Source organism: Saccostrea cucullata, unplaced genomic scaffold, assembly GCF_032062105.1.
Source record: "Saccostrea cucullata isolate Sc308-1 unplaced genomic scaffold, CSIRO_AGI_Scuc_v1 ctg1243, whole genome shotgun sequence".
Lineage (NCBI taxonomy): Eukaryota > Metazoa > Mollusca > Bivalvia > Ostreida > Ostreidae > Saccostrea > Saccostrea cuccullata.
Window position 1 is genome coordinate 39,374 of NW_026931057.1, and position 25,696 is coordinate 65,069.

At 33.4% G+C, this 25,696-nt stretch overlaps 2 protein-coding genes across 2 annotated transcripts in view; both read left to right on the forward strand.

Moving 5' to 3' along the window:
• LOC134231218 (uncharacterized) overlaps nucleotides 1–18,729 on the forward strand; it is a 30,802-nt gene extending 12,073 nt beyond the window's left edge. The window contains exons 2-5 of the mRNA XM_062713149.1: nucleotides 2,466–2,558; nucleotides 5,419–5,650; nucleotides 13,577–13,687; nucleotides 18,563–18,729. Coding sequence (XP_062569133.1) covers nucleotides 2,514–2,558; nucleotides 5,419–5,650; nucleotides 13,577–13,687; nucleotides 18,563–18,729 — 555 coding nt within the window. The 5' untranslated portion in view covers nucleotides 2,466–2,513. The remainder of the gene's footprint in view (nucleotides 1–2,465; nucleotides 2,559–5,418; nucleotides 5,651–13,576; nucleotides 13,688–18,562) is intronic.
• Nucleotides 11,770–25,696, forward strand: part of LOC134231219 (protein retinal degeneration B-like) — a 94,867-nt gene continuing 80,940 nt past the window's right edge. The window contains exon 1 of the mRNA XM_062713153.1: nucleotides 11,770–11,882. The gene's annotated coding sequence lies outside the window, so the exon portion shown is untranslated. The remainder of the gene's footprint in view (nucleotides 11,883–25,696) is intronic.

The window sequence follows — 25,696 nt, forward strand, 5'->3', positions numbered from 1 at the left end:
TCATTGATAGTGAGTGGGTAGGGAGATTGGCCCTCCCCCCCACCCCCACCCCCTGGAATTTCCTTTGTTATTAAACAAGACTATATACTGAAGCAAATAAAAAATGACTTTGGACATCCTCCCCCTAACTAAGAAAACATTGGGGTTTCTTTTGTTTATTTGTTTTCAGTGTATGAGTTTTTTTCTCCTGCTTGTCAGGAAATTCTAGGCATGAATTTTTTGACTGAGATGTGAACCCCCCACCCTACTCCCGAAAAAAAAAATCTGGATCCGCACCAGTATTGGCAGTAACTGAATGTCACATCGACAAGGGGAGATAACTTCACAATATGAAATTCGTCTAGTGTGGCATGCGATGATCTTTGACCCTTTTTGAACTTTAACCTAATCGTTTGGGTTTATTTTACCCCCCACTATACTTAAACTTGTACTTACCGACCTCCATAGGTCTTGTAAACTTCATGAAATATAAATCCATATTATAACACAAAATGAATTAATCCAAAGCACACCATTCTGCAGCATGTTATAATGATATTCCATTCGGAAAACCTTCGTGCCATCGATTCCGTCACCTTATCAGATGAAGTGGGAATTGGCCGAGGTGTACCGAATGAAGTTTAATCTAAAAATATGATAATGGGTGACGCAACGTGATGTGATGTAGAATTTACATGTCAAGAACAAATTTTACATTAATTCATAACAAACAATGTTTTAACAAACCTTTTCCATCTAGCCTATTCCCAAATGTGTGATTGTGGTGTCGAGAAGGGGGGGGGTTAGTAAATTTAAAAAGGTCCTATTATGAGCAAAACATTTATCAAAATCTAATTTACATTATTAATAGAATTCAAACTGGTATATAATGAATTAAGCATGTAAAATAAATATAAGAGGTTCTGAGTTATAAGTCACAGGGATAATTTCATACCCAATTTGATGAATACATGTAAATTACAGGCACGTAGAAACCGGGGGGGGGGGGGCTGCCCCCCATTTTTTCCCAACATTACCTTTACTTTCGGAAATGTCCATTGAAAAGATGATTGCCCCCCCCCCCACTTTTTACCACAGTATATACATTGCAAGGAAATATGGGAAAAAATTGGAAGTGAAAGTAATTTTGCCTTGAAAAAAAAAGTGGACACTACCCCCCCCCCCTTTCATTTTTTTTCCTTGTTAATTTTTTTAGGTTAGTAAAAAAAAAAATTCTCAGGTTGCCCCCCCCCCCCCCCCCCACTTTCAAAAACGATGCTACGTGCCTGAATTATATAGAATTATTTTGATTTTTTCCTTGGTAAGCCACCCGTAGGATTGTGTTTTTAGAGGCAAACACCTTAGTGCGGGTACTACTGTCTCATGACAGCATCTAGTTAATTATATTTAAAGAAACACTAGCTATATGAACGCAGATTTGTGTTTGAATTGAAATTATTTAACGATTTTAAACACGTGACGAGTAATATAAAAATAAAACTCTCCACAAAATTTTACTGTTTTTGTAATAACAAAACAATTAAGTAATATCTGCATTAAATGATTCAGTATTTTCATGAATTTTGATGAAAGAAGTGCCTAAACTGTGTATAAAGAACACATGTCAAAGAGAAATAAAAGAAAGCGTGGTATGTTGCATTTTAACAACGATTATTAATAAAAGATTACAGTAAAACACGGTTATAGCGAAGTCCTGGGGACCTGTGAATTTAATTCGCTATATCCGTAATTCGCTATATCCGTATAATGAATTCGTATAAGCATATAAAGCGAATTCGCAATATGCATGTTTTCCTTCTAGAATTAATATCAAATATGTTAGGGAAGCAAATATTAGAAAACATACCTTCAATAACTAAGGTTTTATTATGAATTGAATTTTATATACAAATGCTGAGAGAAAATAAAGTCAGTTCAATTATTTAAATTTTGAAATCTTTGAAAGTTCGTTATAAAAGATTAGAATTCATTATATTTAACCTCAATGGGATTCGTTTTATCTGTAAATTCGTTGTATCAGAGTTCGTTATAACCGTAAAATTTTACAAAAATTTGTTAAGAATTTTGCCGGGGACCCAGAAAAACTTCGTTATATCCGTGAATTCGCTATAACTGTGTTTGTACTAAACGTGTTTTACTGTAATACGTGTCAAAGTAGATGGTTGATGTTGATTACATAAAAAGAAAAGTATAATTAACAGAAAGACGCATGCTATCCACGTTTTCATGACGCCATGTTTGTCCTTCAATCTAAAAGTAGCGACAGAGAAAAGTGATAGATTTATTTAGAAAAAGCCATTTCTCCTGTCATGATTATCAATATTTATAGTTATCATTTGATATCTTTATTATGCGTTAAATTTTAATGGTGTTATATTCAATATATTTGTAAAGTTTCTTGGTATAAATTTCCAACCGTTTTTAAATAAGTGCACGTTATGGCGTATTTTACTTTTATATTTTAGACATTCCTATAAACTCTGCTGTATAGATTACATTTATTTCTGTTGAGAATGATCCAAATTGCCTGGGTTGAGACAGCATTACTTGTATTAATGGTATGTATTCAGAAGCAAAATTTAATTGATATTAACTGATATTTTCTCAAGAGAAAATGAAGAATGAATCCATTGAAGAATATTATTGCAGCCCGGAGGACCGGGCTGCTTTATACATTTAAGAAATAAGGTATCATTTTTTGAGTTTTATTGAGATGTAAAACGGGCTGGTCACGTGATCAAATCCCATAAAGCCCGAAGATTTGTTCCAACCCGTTTTACATCTCAATAAAACTCAAAAAAATGAGACCTTATTACTTATATTTACATATATATACATTTGTGGTATCTCTCCATTATATAAACACACAGAGAGAAAGTAAAGAGGTCAATACGTGACCAAATCACACGGCGCAATAATATCTACCGGTAAATAAATTATAAAATGACCTGCTCTACTTGCTTTTCATGTATAAAAATGAACAAAATAAGCAAGTAAAATGATAATTATTTTATTTACAATGTAAACAAGTATTTTATACAGTTTCTTGGCTATCGATTCAACCTCTGTACATAGAGAAAACTAGCGTTTACAATTTTTTTTTTCACTTTTGTCAGCTGCACAGTCTCTAGGGCCTAACGTTCATCCTTATTTTTGGTGTAGACCTTTCGTTAAATTTTCATGATAAACTAGGCTATTATTTTATCTTTAAATTCTACTCACGATAAATGTGTAAATCTGTAGGAAGATACCATTGCAACAATCATGCCACGAACAGCTGCCAAACACCTTGGCGTTTTCGTAGTTCAAAGTAAAGCTGTCGACAGTGTCTCCGTGTTTATCAGTGTTTTACGATAAGTATGCCCTTAGTTACTGTAATCGTAGAATGATTTTGATCATATTGCAAATTAACTGGCTCGGACAAGAGTCTCAATCCATAGGATTCATCAATCCCTTTCCGGCGACCGAAATTCCTCCAACTTTTTATCATCGATCTTCGGACATGTTTCTTGTGTCTTTTCAGCATTGATTATCAATTTTAAAATTGAAAATATTCCCAGACAACAATCTGTTCACTTTTACTGATCACGAGTAGCCTTTCACAAAATATTCCCTTCGAAATAGATTCCTTAGCCTAACGAATTCGAAGCGTAACCGCCATGCAAGCCGATTTTCACCTTGCGTCATTTTTTTCAAAATTTACGACGGACGGTTAGTGCAATAAATAAATTCGAAGATATTCAATTGTCTGTCTCAAATGTATATATAAGTAATAAATAACAAGTTTATAAACTTCAATGGGAATTGAAGTGGGTCGGTACGTGATCAAATCTTATGAGAAGGCCTTCAGCCTTCACAGGATTTGATCACGTGACCGACCCACTTCAATTCCCATTGAAGTTTGTAAACTTGTTATTTATTTCTTAATTGTGACTTATCTATACTTTATATTTGCCTAATTGTTACTTTTAACGTGTAAAATACGTTAATTTTTCAAACCCAACGGCATGTACAGGGTGTCCCATAATATATGATACCATTTTAAATAACTGTCATATATGCAAGCCTTGGCTAATTTCTTTGAATTTTGTCTCATTAAATACTTGAATACATACAATTTTTAGCAACAAATGATTTCAGTTAAAAATTGTCACATAGTTGTAATAAAATTGCCACATACTTTCGTCAAAAAATTGCTAAAAATGCTTGTCAAGCAAAATGGATTACCGATAATCTTTGACAAAAAAGCTGGGTATACCCTCATTTTAAAAATTAATTATCAAATCCAGTCTTAAGATATTGTTACTAACCGTAAATATAAATCTTCAATGTGTAAAAAGACATATTTCATATGGAAATACAGATTATAACCAAAGCAAACCGCAGCTGTTGTCTTAAGTTATGGAATTTTGTGCAATGTCTTGACATGATCATTACCCAGATTTGACGTCATGTAGGGGACAAAATTGAAAAATGATAGCAATTTTCAAAGTGAACTCATTTTGTCGTGTTTCTTTCAATGACCACCAAATTGTGTAAATAAATTTGGACAATATATGTAATGTTAATGGTGCATTTGTTCTTATTCCAAATTCATTGCATTATATTTTATATGATCATGAAATGGTATCTTATAACATGGGACACCCTGTATGTAATCCACTAAACGCGCGTCGAACCTTTATGACGTCACAAGAAAATTACGTCGAACGTTTATCCAAACGCACATCTATGACCTCTTGACCCCATACCTGTATTTATACAGTTATAAAAACGCTTGCCTTTAGTAGTGTTATATTAAGGAAAACATTTGCAAATGTAAACATATCAGTTTAAGTGTTGGTGTATAGGGATTTGTGTGGGAGTAGTTATTTAGAATTTCAGGTTGAAAAGATTGTTCAACAGAAGTTCTTTCGGTTTAAAAATTACGAAATATATTATATAATTACTTCCATAAAGTGAATCTGTAAAAGTATATATGTTTTTCATATTTAAAACATAAATTTGCTTATCATTTACTATCGAAAAAAAACGACAGGTCCCTTTCTTTAGAACACCGAATTTTACTTCTCGCATAAAAAACGTACTCTGCACAGTTCGTATTTTATATTCTAAAATTGAAAATTAATACATTTTTGAATATAGATGATGCATGTGTCTCATTTTAATCAATATCTTTGCAGCCAATATTTAATTGATGAATTGATCAAATTTAGAATGATATCGTTTTTGTTTGATTTTTATCCGACTATAAGTTTTCAAAACATTCGCGACTATCGTCTCCATCAATTAGACGCATGCCTTTTCACTGATTTCGAAGCAGTTTGATGATCAAGACTCAATTTCTTTGTTCACGTTAAATATTTCCGGGCGACAATTGATGGTTACATCAATGTTTTCTTGTTCATTTTTATGAAGGTCTATATGAGATCAGCAGACACAGCATCTTGTCCACATACACGATTTACAATGAGAAGTGTCACATCATGCCCTAAAAGTAAAGAAGAATGGGATCGTCGAGCTGAAATAAAAAAATGTTCACTTGTTTCACAGCAGTGTGGGGAGCTTGAGGAATCTGTTTATCATTGCGTAATTAATAATTTCGCCAACCAAACCTTCGAAGTCTGCGCTCCAAAAGTTTTAATAATTGGTAAATCAACAATTATAACAGAGATATTTACATCTTTTATGTATCGTCATTTTCAAAAATATGAATGAACACAAAATGTACAATGTAATGACTATCCAGCATGTAGCTTAACCTTCACAATATTTAACTTTAATATTTAGACGCCCAGTTTCCATAGAATTAAGAAATGATTTAAATTTTTAAAGATTCATGAGGTTATGAACTACGTCGCTTCTCGCCGGCATATTTCACGAAGCGCGTCAGCGCTTCGTGATAAATATGCCGGCGTGAAGCGTTGTAGTTCATATACCTCATGCATCTTGAAGTTAAAAATATTCATTTCTTATATTTACATTATTTTTCTGAAAACTTGCCATAAATTTACGCCGTTCAACTGTCATTTTAAATCAAAACAGTGTGCACTATATTTTTTTGACTTTCTGACGTCAAAAGCGGTATTATGACGTAGCAATGGAGATATTCATGCTTATTCGTGGTACATACCTAATGTAGTTCATGAGAAAAATATACTACATTTAATTTTGAAAGAATCATAGGAGAAATTTATTGGAAATGTAAATATTAAATGGTGAACAACGTTCACAAAGTGTCATGTCATACCAGCTGTTTTTAAACCTCCCAGCTCTTTTTTTATTTTCATTACACCCATTAGGTAAGTATGCTGTTCGAATCTTCCCCGTAAGTTCACATATCAATATTTGTAAATTTTAGAGAAATATATTCTAAAATACCCCTGACTCTTCTTTCTAGGCCTCTGGAATTACTTTGCATATACTCAAGGAGTATACCATAACAGATCTAGAATGTCACTTAATACATCGTTAAGAAACACCTTTAAGGGGGGACCTATGTCCGAAAAGTCTTTGTGTGAAATTTTCAAAACTTTGACATTTCTTTCCTGACCACTTGATCTTTATTTTTAGGTATTAAAAACAATTCCTTTATATGCTTATTTTTACACAGGAGCACGTGCAAAAACGGTGTGAAATGCTAAAAATAGATTATTTTCAGACGTTATTGTTCTACTACAAATATGCGCTAAAAAGAACCAAAAATGTCAAATCACATTCGAAATCAACATGTATTTAATTTATATGACTAGAATCTTTAAAATGAAGGCAAATTCATTGTAATTCATCTTGCATGAAAAATTATACAGGAGCACAATGTAAGTATCACCCCGTTTTTCTTGTCGTATTTTTTACAATTCCGACTTGCATAACAGGTAATATCTTAAAAAGTCTTTGTGTGAAAATATGGTAATTCGTATTTTTTGAAAGAAATCACCCCTCTATTTATTTTAACAAGGAAAGAAGTATACCTTTATGATAAAAAAAAAAACGAGAAATATAATGTTTCTTTTATTTTCGTACTCTTTTGTGATAAAGATTGACCTTTCTGCACTAAAAAAAGGTAAGTTAGCACTGACAAACATCTGAATATAAAACTTTTTTGCAAAAAACGAGTATTTTGTTTTGATAAGAAATAATTTAAACAGATATACTCTTTTTTCTTCATTCTAATCATTCTGCTCCCCCCTCCCCGTCAACAACCAACACCTAATAGGAATGACTTTATACAATAAAATCTACATATACTATAAATCAATAAGTAAATATAGGAACAAGTATATTTCTTTATTTTTTCTTAGTTTTATCCAGAAAATACAATTAATAGTAATCACAAAATTAAACATATTTCCCTAATTTAAGCCACTGTCTTTGCTGAATTTTATCTTATATTTTTTGCATTTTTATATCAGCATATCATAGAGGTATTTCTTCACAACTGAAATTGCTATGAATTATCAACCGAATAAAGAGAATTCTGATAATAACAAACTCCATAAATCAAATAAAACTGTTTTAAATGATGAAAAAAAAATTATTTTTGTAAAATGTGTACGTTTTTGATTAATAACATTGTTATGCCTATAATCACAGTTGTAAAAGTCAGCGGGAAAAAAAAAAACAAACGTCGCTATTGTGACGTCACATAACGCTGCTTTGACGTCGAACGACATAGGTCCCCCCTTAAATTATGTCTTCAGCATTGATGAGCCAATAATAGCGCTTGATCGTTTTCGATTTTCTTTGAGTTGCTTTTTTTTCAGACAAAATGAAAAAAAAGTGTTTAATGTGCAAATAAAGTACCTTATGATTTCAGATTTGCTGCTATACACGTAAATACATACACAAAACATGGATGTCTAATGAAAGATGCACGAAAAAAAGATTGGGGAGATTTCTTTAACATAAAAAAAGATTTATTAAAAAAACACATTATTTGTGAATATTATTTTCTTAACCTATGGGGAAAATATTCATAAAACTACAGTTGCGTGCCATAATGAGTTCGCAAAATGGACGACTTCGCGTCATAAACTTTCGGTATTTAAAATTTTGGTTTGTATTTTTTTTTAATAAAAATAAAAATCTCCTACCTTTCTTGGTCAATACTTTGTGATATGTCCCCTAGAACGTAATACTGCCCGAATCCTTCTTGGAAGGCTTTGGTATAGACTACGAATGTAGACGAAAGGGAGATTACTCCAAGTGTCTTGAACAACTCGTTTCAGGTCGTAGGCATTTCCTATCTCATTCGTTCTCCTTTGCACACGTAATTTTAACATTTTCCACACATTTTCAATAATGTTAAGGTCTGGGCTCTGTGCAGGCCAGGGAAGTGCTACGATATTATTATTCTGCTTCCATTCGTTTGATCTGGCGGACACATGACACGGGGCGTTATCCTCTTGAAAAACCAAGCGGCGATTTGTAAAATGTCTAGCAATCACGGGCCAAAGACACTCGTCCAAAACTTTAATATACTTTTCACTGTTCATGTTTCCATCCACCACGTCCAATGTACCAACTCCATGAAACGAAATACAGACCCAGAACATGACTGATGCTCAACGTGTCGTCTCCCTATCACCACGCAAACCAAGGCACTCCGATTTTAATCTCTCATCTGCTTTTCTCCAAGCATGTACTTTATTATTATTTCCTAACATTATCTTCGCTTCATCAATACAAATGATCGACGCCCAATGATTCGGCACAGTCCAGTGTAGTTTTTGCCTGCAAACGACTTTTTTTCATGATTAGTCCTAGAGACTGTTGCTTTCTTTGAAACAACGCAACGTTTGTACCCTTCTTTATATAGTCGTCTTTTTACAGTCCTGAAGGACACACCACACTTAGTTCTTGCATTAACTCTCCCTGTAGTGTTTTTAAGGGTCTGCCTTCTATTCTTTTTTACACTCCGCATCAGACACCTGTCATCCCGCACCGTCGTTTTTCTTCTCCTTCCACTTCATGGCAAATTTTCAGCACTTCCTCCTTCACGCACACGTTTCAGAAATTTTTGGATTGTTCTTGCATGTATTCCTATTACATCCTGTATTTTGTAGCTTGAATAACCCTCCTTAGACATCTGCAGAATTATTTCTTTTAGCTCTGTCGTCAACTCTTTGCCATGAGGCGCCATGTCGTTGAGCAGACGATTATTGTTTATCATAGGGGAATAATACAGTTTGATTTGCAATTTAAAAAATGATTACGTCTTACGAGTTTTTATGCCGGAAATCGTATACGGGTATGTCGTAGTTAATTTGTAGAAACATTTTATTTTATATTTACTGCATAAAAAATTACTAAGTCGGCCATTTAGCGAACTCATTTATGGCACGCGACTGTAGCATACATAGACAGTGGAATGAGCAACTTCGTTATGGACATTTTCCCGAAATTGCAAACCCTTTTCCTTTAAAGCTATCCTCTTTGGATGTGTTTTTAATGGTGTTTTTTTTCTCACTTAAATGCATTTCTGAAATTCAATTTATGCATTCGCTACTATTGTCTATTCAATTGACAAGATCAATAAAATAAAACAATTTTAGTAAATATAAGTAATGTGTATTTGGCTTTTCTTTACATACATGTATTTTTAGATATTCAAATGATGCAATTATCAACAAATAGTTTTAAACTCTAAAACATCTTCGAATCTTTTTTTATTCGAATAAATTCACTTTCTTTAAAAACATACAAAAATATATCAATTATTCAAATAAATAGATCACTTTAAATAATCAAAAGCTAAAAGAGTCTCCCAATGCCTAAACCATTATTTAATTGGATTGCCTTTAAAAATGATGAAATGATAATTTGTGGTGTGGAACTCCTCCTTAATATGAATTTCAAAACTAGCAAACGTATACGTATAACAACTTGTTCATGCATGAAAACCTGACTGACGTATTTTTTTTTTTCATATTTTTTATACAGGTTTTAGAAAAGCACAGGGAAGTTATGTAACAAAATACTAAAATTAAGTAATTTTTGTTACTTGAGTGTATGTTGAGAAATTTTTTGAATAAAAACCCTGATATTTCTGGGTATTTTTTTTTTTTTGCATTTGAAGAAAATTTCTCGGATACAAGTCCTACAATAAAAGAAGATTTAAAATAAAAATAATTTAAGTCGCGGTTATATTGCAGATTATCTTGACTATCTTCATTCACATCGCCTTGTTCAGTGTCACTTTTTAAGTCACCTGGGTAATTTCAGGTGAGCTATTGCTATTCGATTTTGTCCGTCGTGCGTCGTTCGTTAACATTTGAACATTTCAGCTACTTCTTTTAAACCACTGAACCAATTTCAACCAATTTTGGCATATAGCATATATAGGTAGAGGGGAACAAAAATTGTGAATTTCATGGTCCTTGCCCCCTAGGGGGGCCTAGCGAGAGTGGCCAAAACCACTGAAATTAGTGCAATTTTCAAAAATCTTCTTCTTTACTAATAGATATCAAGCAGTCAAACTAATTGTATGGTTATAATCAGCATTAAGGGTACATACCACAAACAAGAAATGGATGCGCGGGTTGATATATATATTTTTTGACTGATTTTGATTTGTATTGATATAAACAATAAATCCCTGAAATATAAAGAAATCGTAGGTTTTCCTTGGTGCTTAGATTTGAGATTTTATTTTGCTTTCTATATAATTCTATACAAAATTTTGCAAATTTTTTAACTTTATGACAAAATCTTATAAAATTCTCCCACTCTACTTTGTAAACATTATTCAGGTTGTCATTTTAAATGTAAATCTATGAGAAATAATGCTGATTTCCATGTTTTGATATATATTGTTTTACGGTAATGTGTAAAGAGGAATAAGTCGTCGTATCAAATGTTATTCAGAAGCCTCTATATGTGACGTCATAAGTAAGAATGTAATGGCAATGTCCATTTTTTGCTATAGGAAACCTAAAATACATGTCGATTAAAAAAGTAAAATAGAAGGTGCACAATGCCAATATGTAATAAAGATTCTGTGAAAGTTTCATTAAATTTCACTCAGTAGTTAAAGAGGAGTTGCGGATAAGAGATGGGTATATGTATCGCAAAGCGTAACAGACGGACGGACGGACATAAGGACTACTGTAAACCCTCCAACTTTTAAAGCGGGGGGTATAAGAAATACAGGAAAAATCAAGATCAAAAAATGATCGTATCTGTAAACTCTCATCACTTGACCAGATTTAATTAATAAAGTCTGATTTTTTTTTGGTTAAATTCTATGAGTCGTCCTTCCAATTCTACACTCGAATTGTTTTCTATAAGCCTGAAGCGGCTATGTTTTTTTTTTTCAAATGATATACAGGATGATGTACATGCACATTGATTTTTTTCATGACCCAATTAAAAGATCAGTAATTTTGATTTGAATTTTGATGAATTTGAAGGAACATATAAATTGAGACATTCGAAATAAAATAATTGAATAATTGGCACGCACATGTACGCTCGAGGTATTCTTGTACTGTATCTTGGGATGATGAAATTACGCAGGTAGGTTAAGGTTACAACCAAATATTCTACTTGCATTTATGATATGACGTCACAGTAAGTTTATGACGTGAACTTTAAAGATAAAATTTCTTAAAATCGATATCTTATATTCATTTGAGGTCGTAAAAATAAATAAAAATATATAGAGTCATAATATAAACGGAATTTTGTCGTTCCTGAGCCTCGGTAGTTATCACAGGGGTTACATACCAAACCCGTGACGTCATAACTATTGATCATGCAGTAGCAGAGTGAAAGTGAAACGTAACGAGAATTGATGTAAACAAACACAAAAAATCGGAGTTTAAAAGCATTTAGAATGAATACCATGTGTGATTCTTGTCGGAATAAAGCGTATGAATAAGGTATGCTAATATAATTTTACAGTTTCTTCGTAAAATTAAAGCATGGAGGGTGTTTACTTGCCGCCAGCCTTTCCTTTGTCGTTCGTAACAAAAAAGATGCAAATGTTCAACACTACGCCGCATACCTTGAAACTTAATTTTTGTTTCTTTTTAAAGTTCTTATTCTTTTGTTTTTGGAAAGTGCTGCTAGAATCGTATGGTTTACGGGAATTGGTGCATTTTTTTTCGATGTTATGAACAAAATGTTAAAATTTTGGGAAAGTTTCGGTCGAAATTGTTGAATAATTATTTCTATAATTGAACAGTAGGATTCTAGCATTATTTTTCATGGTATAGAGATGTTTTAACATAAGTATTATTACTAATTGAAACTAATTATCCCCGGGGTAGTGTTAAACTTTTCACTTTTTCATTAAGGCATTTTTTCTAATTATAGACGTCACGTGATGACGTCGTAGTGAAGTGCCTCCTGTCGTAGAAGTCCAATTGAAGTCCAATTGAAGTCTATAGAATGCATTATTATAGCAAAAGTTTTATCCTTGACTTTTCCGATTTATTAGTGTTAAGAGTTAAAAGTGTTTTTTCGCCGAATTCTGATCCATGTGCTGCCTTAACAAACCCGCGTATACAATTTGTCAAAGATCAGTTATTTTTCTTTTCTTATCTTTTTTTGAGTTAGAATTGGAATGCCAATTATCAACTTTTTTTTCTTTTACGCATTGACTGATATATATACCCAATTCATATTAAATCTTATCAATTGACTTTAAATACTGGTATAAAAACTAAAGAAAAAATAAATAGGTAAATATTCATGTATATCTCTACATGAAAATTAAGACTTTTATTTATTAATTGCTTAAAAAAGGAAAGAACATAAATAGATATATCATACAGCCCCGCTTATTAAACTGAATAAATATAAAACAATATTTTGCAATTATCATAATAGATTTACAGTGGACCTTCAGATATCCGGACGCCAGATATCCGGATGCTTCAGTATCCGGACGATTTCTCATCGGAACGAAATTTTTAAATGCTATTTTGTCTTGTTTAACTGGTGATTCAGATATCCGGATGCTTCACATATCCGGACAAATTGACTGGGAACCAAAGCGTCCGGATAAATGAGGGTCCACTGTATACTGTACATGAATTCACAATTGTTTGTATGTACAGTGTTTGGATTCATATCGAATAACATCACACATTCTATCTTTAATGCTAATCGACAGATCAATATGCCATTGTGATTGGTCGACGCGCTGATTGGTTAATCGTTAATCCTGATTGACAGTTCCGTAAAGAAATACCGAATGCGCGTTCGATTTCTGGGATCTCTACTGAATAAGGGGTCCGCTCTCTGGGTGCGCCACGGGTTCGCTCTAGGTCCGCTTCGGTTTCGCTCGGGGTCTGCTCCGGGTTCGCCCCGGGTCCCCTCTGGGTTTGCTCGGGGTCAGCCCAAGCGGACCCCAAGCGAACCCGAAGCGGACCCAGAGGGTCCACTCCGGGTTCGCTTTCTGTTAGGTTGTGTTCGGTCGGTACTGTATCACAATTTCTGTACTTTTGCATAAAACATTAATTTCATGATAACCTGAACTTATCTGCTTCATGAATATGCTGTAAACGACAAACTTTTGATTATTTAATTTTTGAAATGATTTTTTTTTTAATCATAATATGTAAAACAGGTCATTCTTGTGTGGAGTACAATATACGAGGAGGAATAGTTCAAGAAAGTCAATATGTAAAGTGTGCAGAGTCATGTCCATTCTCATACACATCTACAGACGTGTATAAATGTAAGTAAAATGTATGAGAGAGTGAGTCGGAGAATGAAAGAGAAAGAGTGATTTGTCAACAATGAACAAACTAGAAGCGTTGATCAACGTTAAAAGCAGTAAACATTCGTAGATATTCCCAAGATTTAACAAATTCATAAGAACCCCATTTGCTCCGTGCTTTATGAATAGCTTTAATTATACTTATAAAAATTTCATTAAACATTAGAGATTTGTCAGAAAATTAACCTTAAAGGATACATTGCTCATAGGTACTGCATATTTTATTTTATGATATAAACTGAAAGGGATAGGAAACTTAGGGTAAACTTTTGAATTAAAATAATTTTTAATCTTCCTTATGTATTTTCAAGAACAATGTACATTGAATCCCTGCCTAATGTTTAGAACCATCTTTTATGAAAATATAACCAAAAACTCATTTGATTTTGACTCATAGTTTTATGAGCCGATGAAACTGATAAATGAAAATGGAAAATTCTCATTGTATTCAATGTCTCCGCAAATTTGTTACAGTCTTGATTCACCTTTGCTTGGAGTTCATCAGTTAGTTTATCTTTGAAATAAAGATATACCCTTTCAACAAGATAGACCATATTTGAAAAGAAACAGCGTGGGCAAACCAATCCTACTCAGTCACACATATATTTAATGAGAATAAGACGGACTTAATAGAGACCAGGCGATTAGGTAAATGAGATTGTTTGCAAGGAAGTCTTGAAAAACCAAGGTTACATTGGGTCTAGGCAATCCGGGAGTAAATTTGCCGACAAAAAATAGGCAAACGACACATGCTCCCACCAATGAAAGGAACACCAACGTTTAAGTTGAGCAGCTCATAAAACAGAATCGCGCAACCGGTTTCTTGCAGTTAAATTGTGTATATAATAATAATAAATGCCTGCTCATGGTAGAATGGTGGCGATTAAACAAGGTGCTGGATGGATAAAATGATATTTGCCTGGTTCCTTTACGCGTCATCGTCTCCGTTGGAAACCATTCTAGGTACTCTCTAACAACTATTCTGATGTTCTATGGGGGTATTTACAAGCGAGTACACTAAATACCTGTTGGCTTTGCGTTGTCCTTTTTTAAGCAGTGTAAAAGTCACACCCAATGGAAATTCTGTCAACTGCAGCTGTTGCACAAAATTCAAATCATCAGTATTGACTTGAAATTGAAAAACAATGTCTATACCTCGATCAAATAGATCAAATGGTATAAAAAGATCGTTGAAATACATGTCAACATCACGATGCTCGTTTTGTTGCTTTTTAGCACTTACCATACGTGACATCATACATTTGAATAATCTTGAAAACTGATTTCACAGCATAGTAATCAAAACTATCTTCTGACCACTTTTTGTAATTGTTGGTATTTCGATCACAAAAATCCCAAAACATGTTACACTCTGCTTCCTTTTTTTTTCATTTCAGTATATACACTTTCAAATTTGTCTTAGGTCTTTCCACCCTAACAATTCTAATGGCTCAAAGTACAATAAGTGCATATATTTTCATTCAATACACTATGAATTTTTAAATTATTCAAAACATGAACAGGGTGTTTCACAATATATGTCACACATCTAAAGACAGATGAATAAATTACAACAAAAGCTAAGTATACATTTTATATATCATTTTAATCAGCAGACCTATATTTAAAATTATTAGTTGAGTCAGAAGTATCCAACTCAATTTCAATTATTATGACAACAAATCCTAAAAAGTTGTTCTTCAAGTGTTTCCCAACATTGTTCCTTTAAGGGACTCGTACTTAGAAATTTCTGAAAACTATTGTGTAAGTTTCAAGGGATAATTGAGATATTTCTTGTTTAATATCTGGCTTTTTATAACCCCCAAATTGCATAATACATACGATTTTTACAAAAATATTACGTTCCATCAATTAAAACTAAATCATTCTGACTTGTTTTTTCATAAGAAATATTTTGAAATACAACAGATTTATACAGAAGCATTTATTTTTACAAAAACGTCATTGTCCACAAACTTTTTGGACAACCCTCGGTTTTTATTTCAAGTTGATTTTCAATAAATGTGTTGTTTCAGAATTACCGTCATGGGTAGGTGTCAACTCCCTTCGCTCTTCCTTTCAATCAATCGTACAAACTTTAACCGGGCTCTGAACATCAACTGGCTTTAAATGCTTAATCATTTATGCAGACACACTCAATACAAACTTAAGATATCTGAATACACCTGATACACTTACCGGCATTGTTACAATCCATTTCCAAAAACTCATATCTTACTTGTGTAAGGTTTTTCTAATAATTGACTTCACTTTGATAATGTTCCCATCTCATGCTTTTGCTTCAATTTTTTTGTCGTGCGCTGTACCTCTCAATCAACGATATCAACATACCGATAATTTTAGTAGAATTTTTTTTTTAAAATACAGAAATTTTGCCCAAAATTTATTGGAATCTTTACGATACATATTTCTGTGAAATTTTATTACTATATGACGTCTGTAAGAGTAAATAATAGCACAGTCCGCGTTATTTTTGAACGGCCCTCGAAGTTCCTACTTAATAAGATAATTCCGAATTGTCAGTATTCGGTAAACTCTTTCATATTAAAAGTACATGAAGCAAAGTCCGAATGAAGAGATCTGTTTAGGAATTATTACCCTTGTCAACATTTTTTCAAAAATTAAATGATTATTTAAATGAATAAAATATTCATTTTATAAATTCTTTTCTTTACAACATTTATTAGTATACCTATTGAAAAGCATTGTTTCAAGAGATCTTGTTTATCAGGTATAAATTTAAACTAAAAAGAGTTTATAAAAATATTTTGTCAACATTATTAAAATAGATATGAAAGGAAATCGATGTTACCTATTATTTGATAAGTTCTATGGTTGATGCTATGAACTCGTCTGAAAATACAATTGATCATTGATTCAAATGTTGACTGACTTTTTACATACTGATTGTGAGGTCACTTTTTACAAATTGAGATGTCTACAGAGTTTTCCTTTTTTCGAACATGACAAAGACCACACGGCGGAAGTGACAGATCAGCAGGGCTTACTCACTCATCCATGTCACCCTTTCAGACCTCTGGAGGCCCGTGTTTGCTCCGCTCTTATTTTGAAATGTGAAATTGACTTTTGAGCTTGAATTCTGCTTATTATCTCCATACATTTCATTAAAAAATATGAAAGAAATTATCAGTTTTTGACGGGTATACGGGATTTATTTTGAAACGCGTATAAACCTATTTTTAGCGCACCTGAGCCGAAGGCTCAAGTGAGCTTTTCTGATCACATTTTGTACGGCGTCAGTCCGTCCATCTGTCCGTCCGTCTGTCTGTCTGTCTGTCTGTAAACTTTTCACAATTTTGACTTCTTCTCAAGAACCGCTGGGCCAATTTCAACCAAACTTGCCACAAAGTATCCTTGGGTAAAGTGGATTCAAGTTTGTTCAAATTAAGGGTCACGCCCTTTTCCAAGGAGAGGAATTTATGAATAAGAAAAAAAATTAATGGCATTTTTTAAAAAAATCTTCTTCTCAAGAACCACTGGGCCAGGAAAGATGACACTCATGTGGAATCATCCTAAGGTAGTGTAGATTCAAATTTGTTCAAATCATGACCCCCAGGGCAAGGGTTGGGCCAAAATGGCCGACCCAAGTTTTACATAGGAATATAAAGGAAAACTCTTTCAAAATCTTCTTCTCAAGAACCATTGTGCCAGGAAAGTTGAAACTAATGTAAAATTATCTTCAAATAGTGTAGATTTGAGTTTGTTCAAATCATGACCCACAGGGCTAGGGTGGGGCCAAAATGGTCGACCCGAGTTTTACATAGGAATAAATAGGAAAACTTTTTTAAAATCTTCTTCTCAAGAACCACTGGGCCAGGAAAGATGAAACTCATGTGGAATCAGCTTAAGTAGGCTTAGTGTAGATTCAAATTTGTTTAAATCATGATCCTTGGGGCTAAGGTGGGGCCAAAACGGCCGATCAAAAATTTACATAGGAATATAAAGGAAAACTCTTTAAAAATCTTCTTCTCAAGAACCACTGGGCCAGGAAAGACGAGACTCATGTGGAATCGTCCTCAGGTAGTGTAGATTTAAGTTTGTTCAAATCATGACCCACGGGGTAAGGGCGGGGCCAAAATGGCCGATCAAAGTTTTACATAGGAATATATAGGGAAACTCTTTATAAGTTTTCTTCTCAAGAACCACTGGGCCAGGAAAGATGAAACTCATGTGGAATCATCCTCAGGTATTGTAGATTCAAATTTGTTCAAATCATTACCCCAAGGGCTAGGGTGGGGCCAAAATGGCCAATCAAAGTTTTATATAGGAATATATAGGAAAAATCTTTAAAAAACTTCTCAAGAACCATTGAGACAGGATAGATGAAACTCATGTAAAATTATCCTCAGGTAGTGTAGATTCAAGTTTGTTCAAATCATGACCCCCAGGACCAGGGTGGGGCCAAAATTGCCGACCCAAGTTTTACATAGGGATATATAGGGAAACCTTTTAAAATCTCCTTTTCAAGTATTCCAACCCATGATTAGTGATATTTATATGGAATCATCCTCTGGTAGTGTAGATTCTAGTTTGTTCAAATCATGAACCCTTGGGGGGGGGGGGGGGGAATTCAAGCCCCCCCCCCCCTACCTCAGTAAATTTTTAGTTCTGATCTGATATGTGCTTTTTCCTAGCCGATGTGCTCAGGTGAGCGATGTGGCCCCCAGGCTTCTTGTTTTAATAATTTGTAAAATTCGATTCAGCGTCATGCCCTCTGCGAAAATCTGATATGAAGTTTAACAATAATTATTGTTTTTGATAAATTTGAAAGTAATTCTTCTTTTTAAACAGATCAGGACTGTTTTAAACTGAATGAGAGAAAAACTTGGACAGAAGCTAACGCTACTGACATCAATTCGAACTTCAAGATCTCTAGGTACTCCTTTTATTGCCTCATTGACATCATAAAAAGAAAAGGATGTACTATGAATATGATTGATGTTTTGTATGTGTATTGATTTAATTCCCATTTGTATAATGACGCCACCAGTTGCCTGTGGAGAGCTATGCTCGACACTACACTCAGCAGGTAGTTATCTTTTTGTGCCAACAGCTACTGCGGTACGGGACTTTTATGAAGTATTTTATACGGTCTTTTATGAAGTACGAGTGTTGCAAACCACTTTTAAAAAAAAATTCAAAGTGCATTAAAATTGGGACAAAATCAACGCAATTTGATTTTTTTAAGTACCTTAAATTTTGAACACACTCAACGGACTTTGAAAAAAAAAATCAAAGTGCGTTAAGAGTGTTCAAGATTTATATTTTAGTAAATAAGAGAATCAATTTGTAATACCGTAAATATATCTTTCGAAAACGCTAATTTATATGTACTCATTAAACCTCATTGAGAACAAGAAGAAGATGATATAAGGTTTTCTCAGTCACACTCTTTTTCTTATACTTAACCGTTCGAAGGAAATCAAAAGTGCCCCCCCCAGGTAAGTCCAAATTTTCAATGAATAGTATATCTATCTTTGCAAAACATTCGTGAGCCTAAGCCCTCTCCTCCCTCCTGGTCCCGATGCCTATGCTACACCCAAATAAATTTATTTGCATAACTAGTATGACGTTGGTAAACTTTAAAAAAAAAAATACTTTACATAAATTGCACGCAGAATGGAAAAAAAGTACAGTTAAACATTTAAGAGAAAAAGAATTTCAAAAAATTGGAAAAATCAAAATCGCACACTTTCACACCCTGAAGTGACCTTATCACCGAAAAGTTATCAAACAGGTTCAATTATTCATTATACGTAAGATTTACAAGAATATCGACCATACATTTTTTTTCTAAAGTGTGTTAATTTGATCGATATTAACGCACTTAAAAGAAATTTTATTTTTTCAAAGTGCGTTTATTTGGTCTCCAATTTCACGCACTTTTCAATTTTCATTTGAACCTGCAACATAAGGATCATTTCCTTACTTCGCAGCTTTAGAGTGAATACTATACCACTGCCCCACGCGGGCGACTATTTCATGCTCATGTATTGAAAAGTCGAAGCGGATATCTACGAATCCAGGACACAACCCCGACTCACCTCGGATCTACTGTTCAATTTATCAGAATATTGTTTTTCTTTTCATAACCATAAAAAAGTTAATCCTTTGTTATGTCCACATTCTTGACATTCTTACCCTACGGTTAATTATTTAACCAAACCTAAATCCACCTTGCATAAAGAAGCTTCATATAACTGTTCTTAATACGCATACTATTTCTAAAATGACATCTTTTTTTATTCTTCTACTTAATACTGTTCATGATATTTGATCTCAAATTTTAGCTGCATCCAAAACAGCTTAATTTAATGAAATAAATATATAGAAATCTGCCTATCCTATGAATATTTGCAACTAAGAATGATTTTTTGTTTGTTGCATTTGAATAAATTTGTTTATATAGAATCCTTCTTTTTTTAATTTAATTTCTGATCCTCTTAATGACCACTCTTTACCGGGGTAAAGTTATGGAAATGCAGCAACCAAATAATTTTTCGGGCAACATGGTAAAAAATAAGAAATTAAGAAACAAAGTTTTCGAGTGTTTACACATACTACCGAGAGCTACAGGTATAAAGACGGATCCTTTAAATGTAAAGTTTTTGACCCATTTGAATGAATGAATGCATAGAATATAATAGAAATTCTAGAAATGTAATTCTAAGTTGGTCTTTATCTAGTATACACTGCACTTAAACTTAAAATTTTTTTTATCAAAAGATCAATGAACTTTTTTAGTATAAAGGGCACTCAATTGCTTATTTTAGAAGTATTGTCATAACATGGAAGAGGTGAATGGAAATGACATGGTATCTAAACAGGTGAAGCATTCAATTTGCTTATTGTTTGAAAATTTTAAGGCTAAATTAAAAAACATGCCAGAAAATTTACCAAAATTTATAGTTTCTGTAAAGTAGAGTTAAAAGAGTTTTAAAAAGCAGTAACATAAAACTGTAATTTAATTTTTCACCCTTTAATTTCTTAATTTTGTTAACTCTGTAAGTGAAAAAAATGCTTTAAAACAGTAAATACTCTTCATTTTAATTTGATGCACGAAATATCGGCCTCCTTAAGTTGACCTTCAATATATTTTTAGCTCAACTGAGCCAAAGGCTCAAGTGAGCTATTCTGATCAAAATTTGTCCGTTGTGTGTTGTCGTCGTTGTTGTCGTTGTTGTCGTCGTCGTCCTTGTCGTCGTCTTTGTAAACTTTTCACATTTTCTACTTCTCCTCAAGAACCACTGGGCCAATTTCAACCAATCTAGCTACAAAGTATCCTTGTGTAAAGGGGATTCAAATTTGTTCATATGAAGGGCCACGCCCTTTTCCAAGGGGAGATAATTATGAATTAGAGAAAAATTAATGGCATTTTTAAAAAATCTTCTCCTCAAGAACCACTGGGCCAGGAAAGATGAAACTCATGTGGAATCATGACCAGGTAGAGTAGATTCATGTTCGTTCAAATTATGACCCCTGGGGGTAGGGTGGGGCCAAAATGGCCGATCAAAGTTTTACATAGGATTATATAGGAAAAATCTTAAAAAATCTTCTTCTCAAGAACCACTGGGTCAGGAAGGATGAAACCCATGTGGAATCATCACCAGGTAGTGTAGATTCAAGTTTGTTCAAATCATGACCCCTGGGGGTAGGATGGGGCCAAAATGGCCGATCAAACTTTTACATAGGAATATATAGGAAAAATCTTTAAAAATCTTCTTCTTAAGCCATAATTGATCATACTTATATGGAAGCATCCTCAGGTAGTGTAGATTCAAGTTTGTACAAATCATGACCCCCGGGAGTAAGGTGGGGCCAAAATGGCTGATCAAACTTTTACATAGGAATATATAGGAAAAATCTTTAAAAATCTTCTTCTGAAGAACCACTGGGTCAGGAAGGATGAAACTCATGTGGAATCATCACCAGGTAGTGTAGATTCATGTTTGTTCAAATCATGACTTCCGGGAGTAGGGTGGGGCCAAAATGGCAGATAAAATTTTCACATAGGAATATGTATGTATAGGGAAACCTTTGAAAATCCTCTTTTCAAGTACTTCAAATCCATGCTTAGTGATATTTGTTGAATCATCCTCAGGTAGTGTTGATTCGAGTTTGTTCAAACCAGGAGGTTAAAATTCAAGCCCCCCCCCCCCCCAACTCAGTAAACTTTCAGTTTGGATCTGATATGTGCCTTTTCCTAGCAAATTGCTCAGGTGAGCGATGTGGCCCCTGGGCCTCTTGTTTATTTCTGACTTGTCTTAGAAAAACTCTTTTTTTAATCAAATATTGAGAAATTTTCAGATGCTATTACCTGATAGTTCATTTAGAAATAAACTGTACAAATTGGTATGTTAATAACAGCATCAGAGGTGCGGTCAATGGGATGATTGCTTGCAGGTACTTTTGCTCTTTTTCACTGCATGTACATGTATTACATGTTTTCAATGAGAGTCCATAACTCTGAAATTGTTGAGCCAAAGGCTCAAGTGAGCTATTGTGATTAAAATTTGTCCGTTGTCTCTCGTCGTTGGCGTCGTCGTCGTTGTTGCTTTCGAAAACTTAGTATTTGGGGCCACAATGGTGTATCCAAGTTTTACATTAAAATCTACTTTAAAAAATCTTTCTAAAGAATAACAAAGCCATGATTAGTGATATTGATATGGAAGCATCATCTGGTACGTAGTGTAGAATGAAATTTTTTCGATTCATAACCTCCAGATAGGTAGGGAGGGGTCTCAATGCTGGATCAAAGTTTTACATAAGAAAACCCATATGAAAAAATACTATTATAATTCAATCTGAGTATTCAATTGACTACGAGTTGACGGTCAACTGACCATCAATTGATCATTAGTTGAATTTTTGCCATGCAAATGAGGGAGCGGTCAACTCATTTGCATAAAGTGGACCACTGTTGAATGTTCCTATATATATATATTCTTTGCAGTTGACCGTTAGTTGAATACTCCACCATTTCCTTTACAGTTGACCACTAGTTGAATACTCCACTATTTTCTTTGCAGTTGACCGCTAGTTGATTACTCCTCTATTTCCATTGCAGTTGACTGCTAGTTGAATACTCCACTATTTCCCTTACAGTTGACCGCTAATTGATTACCTGGTACTCCTCTATTTACTTTGCAGTTGACCGCTAGTTGAATACTCCATTAGTCAGTGCACGTAGGTTGCTTTCATTAAATTTCTGAAAAAAATGGAGGGAGGTTTGAAATCTAAGACAAGCAGTGTTCTTGAAAATATGAAAAGTCAAACCAATAGAGTTTCTAATTTGACATAAATGTACTTGTAAATCTAAATGCATTATAAATGAATTGAGCTGGCACACTCTCATAAGTTGTTACATGCCTTCTTCATTTTCTGGGCAGAAAAGGTTACATGTATATATAGCAATGGTATATTTTTTACCAACACAACAATATTTACATTTCCAATGTCTTTGTCCGAGATAAAATTACCAATTGTAAATGTAATTTATTTCCTCATGAATGTTTTGGCGCGGTTCCAAAAAAAAAAAACACGTGCAGGGCGGGACAACACCTAGAGAGAAGCAGGCTTGGAGCCCGTGGATTTGCGGAATCAAAGCATGTAAATATAAGGAATAACTGTCAGATTTTTCGAATTCATGAAGATGATCAATGGATTGGCTTGTGTGATAATTTTATGCATAAACGCCTTCGGCGTTTATACAAATTATCACACAAACCAATCCATTGAGCACTTTATGAATTCGAAAAATAAGACAGTTATTCCTTAAAGAAACACAACAAAACACTTGATGCATAACAAGTTTTTCAGAATTCTTTCAATATTTAAAAAGTACACAAAAATAGGGAGTTTAAGGACCTATACTGGCTAGAGTTTTTTGTATTCCTATTATCTGTTTAAAAATAACAAGCTTAGTAAAAAAAATCTTAAAATTTAATATACTTATAATAGTACATGAGATATTTCACACGCGGAATCATCACGAAGACAATAATGTTTCAAATCAAAATACCCATCTTCTACAGAAAACACACATTTACTGATTCAAATCTTGGTTGTTGTAATTATGGTATAACAAACCCGATCTATGATAATGTAATTTTGAACCCAACAAAAATGAAGCGTGGGAGAAATTTTCTAACAAGTCGGAGTATTCAACTAGTGGTCAACTCTGGTTCTACATGAAATTTCAAAGTATTAGCATCCAACTAATGGTCAACTGGCCGCTTTTTGCAAATCAGTTGATCGCTTTTCAGAAAAGCATTCAACTCCGAGTGGTAAACTGTTTTTGTATTATCAGTTGACGACTAGTTGACGGTTAGTTGACGGCTAATTGATGGTCAACTACACATTTTCGTATGGGAATAAATGGGAAAATCTCAATAACAGAAAAGCTTTGTCAAATCATATTTACATGTTAGCATCCTCATGTATTGAATATTAAAATTTGTTCAAATCCTGAGTACCCTTTAGGGTAGGGAGGGAAGTGATGGGGAGTCAAATTCAAATTATTGCAAAGTAATATATACAAACAAAATGTTTTAAAACATCTATATTTTTTTCTCAATGAGTTATATGCAGAGTTGATATAGAGGCATTATAATGTAGTATTAGAATTCAAGTTCCTTCCCCCACCCTCTCAGTAAATTTTTCAATCTTGATCAGATTTATATGTTTTTTAGCTGATGTGCTCAGGTGAGCGATTTGGCCCCTGGGTCTCTTGTTTAAAGGTTAATCGCTGTAACTGTAAGGTTATTAAATGAATGCATAGTAAAATCACTACTAAGTCAAAAACGTACTGACATTCCCATTTTTTACTGACAAACTTAGAAAATTACTGACAATGTGCTATCGTTACTGTAAAACTTAGACAATTACTGACCTTTTTACTGCCGGTGCTGATAAACTTAGAAAAGTGCTGACAATCTTAGTCGGTGCTGAAAAACTTAGACAATTACTGCCCGTTTACTGCCCCTGCTGAAAAACTTAGTCAAGTGCTGACATTTACTGATAATTACTGTCCCTATTGTTCTCGCTCTCTGGGAGGCTGTAGAGGTGTGAAATTGATTTTTTTTTTAATTTTAACATAGATTATTAATTAATTTATTTGTTTTTTTTTCATATAATTTGAACTTTGCCCAGGTGATATCTTTGAAAAAAAAAAAGATTCTTTGATCGATTTATAGAAAATTTATTTGCAAGAAATAATTTCAAGAGAATGATAAAATTTCCAAACCTTCTAAAAGATAAGCAATCAAAATAAATAAATAAATAATCGTCGTTTAGTAGTGAAATATGAAATTTTATAGAGGTTTTTTCCTTTTGATAATAAAACATTGTTATTATAAGACATGCATTTTATAATTTTCTTAATTAACATTAACTCCCTAACTTTCTTTAATATTAGTTTTAAGAATTAAACTGTTAGGTTAGATGAGTTTTATTCATTGAATTTAATTTATTCAAATTAGTTTGAATTATTTTTATAAACCCATAGCGCGCATTGCGGCCGTGGGTGCCCCCTTTTGAGGAAACTTAAGGCGTTTGTTATTAATAGTTTTCGTATTATATAAAATTTTAAATTATGTTGAGGCCGCCCAAATTTGTAAAAAAAAAAGGCTAACATATCCGAATTCAAGCATTTGCAAGAAGAAACACAAAAATTAACAAACAGACGGGAGATTTGAATAAAACAACAATGACATTTTATTTTATTTATTGGGCATGGGGAGGGGGCTACGGCCCTGCATTGATCATTGATCCTTTGACATTCATTGATTTAGTTACTATCTGGATTATTCTTTTGAAACAATATACATCGTTTAGCTGATTTTTGTATCTTGATCTTCTGAATCCCCACCTGAAAGTGTTATTTTAATTCAAATACAAGTAAAACTATGACATTTCATATTATCA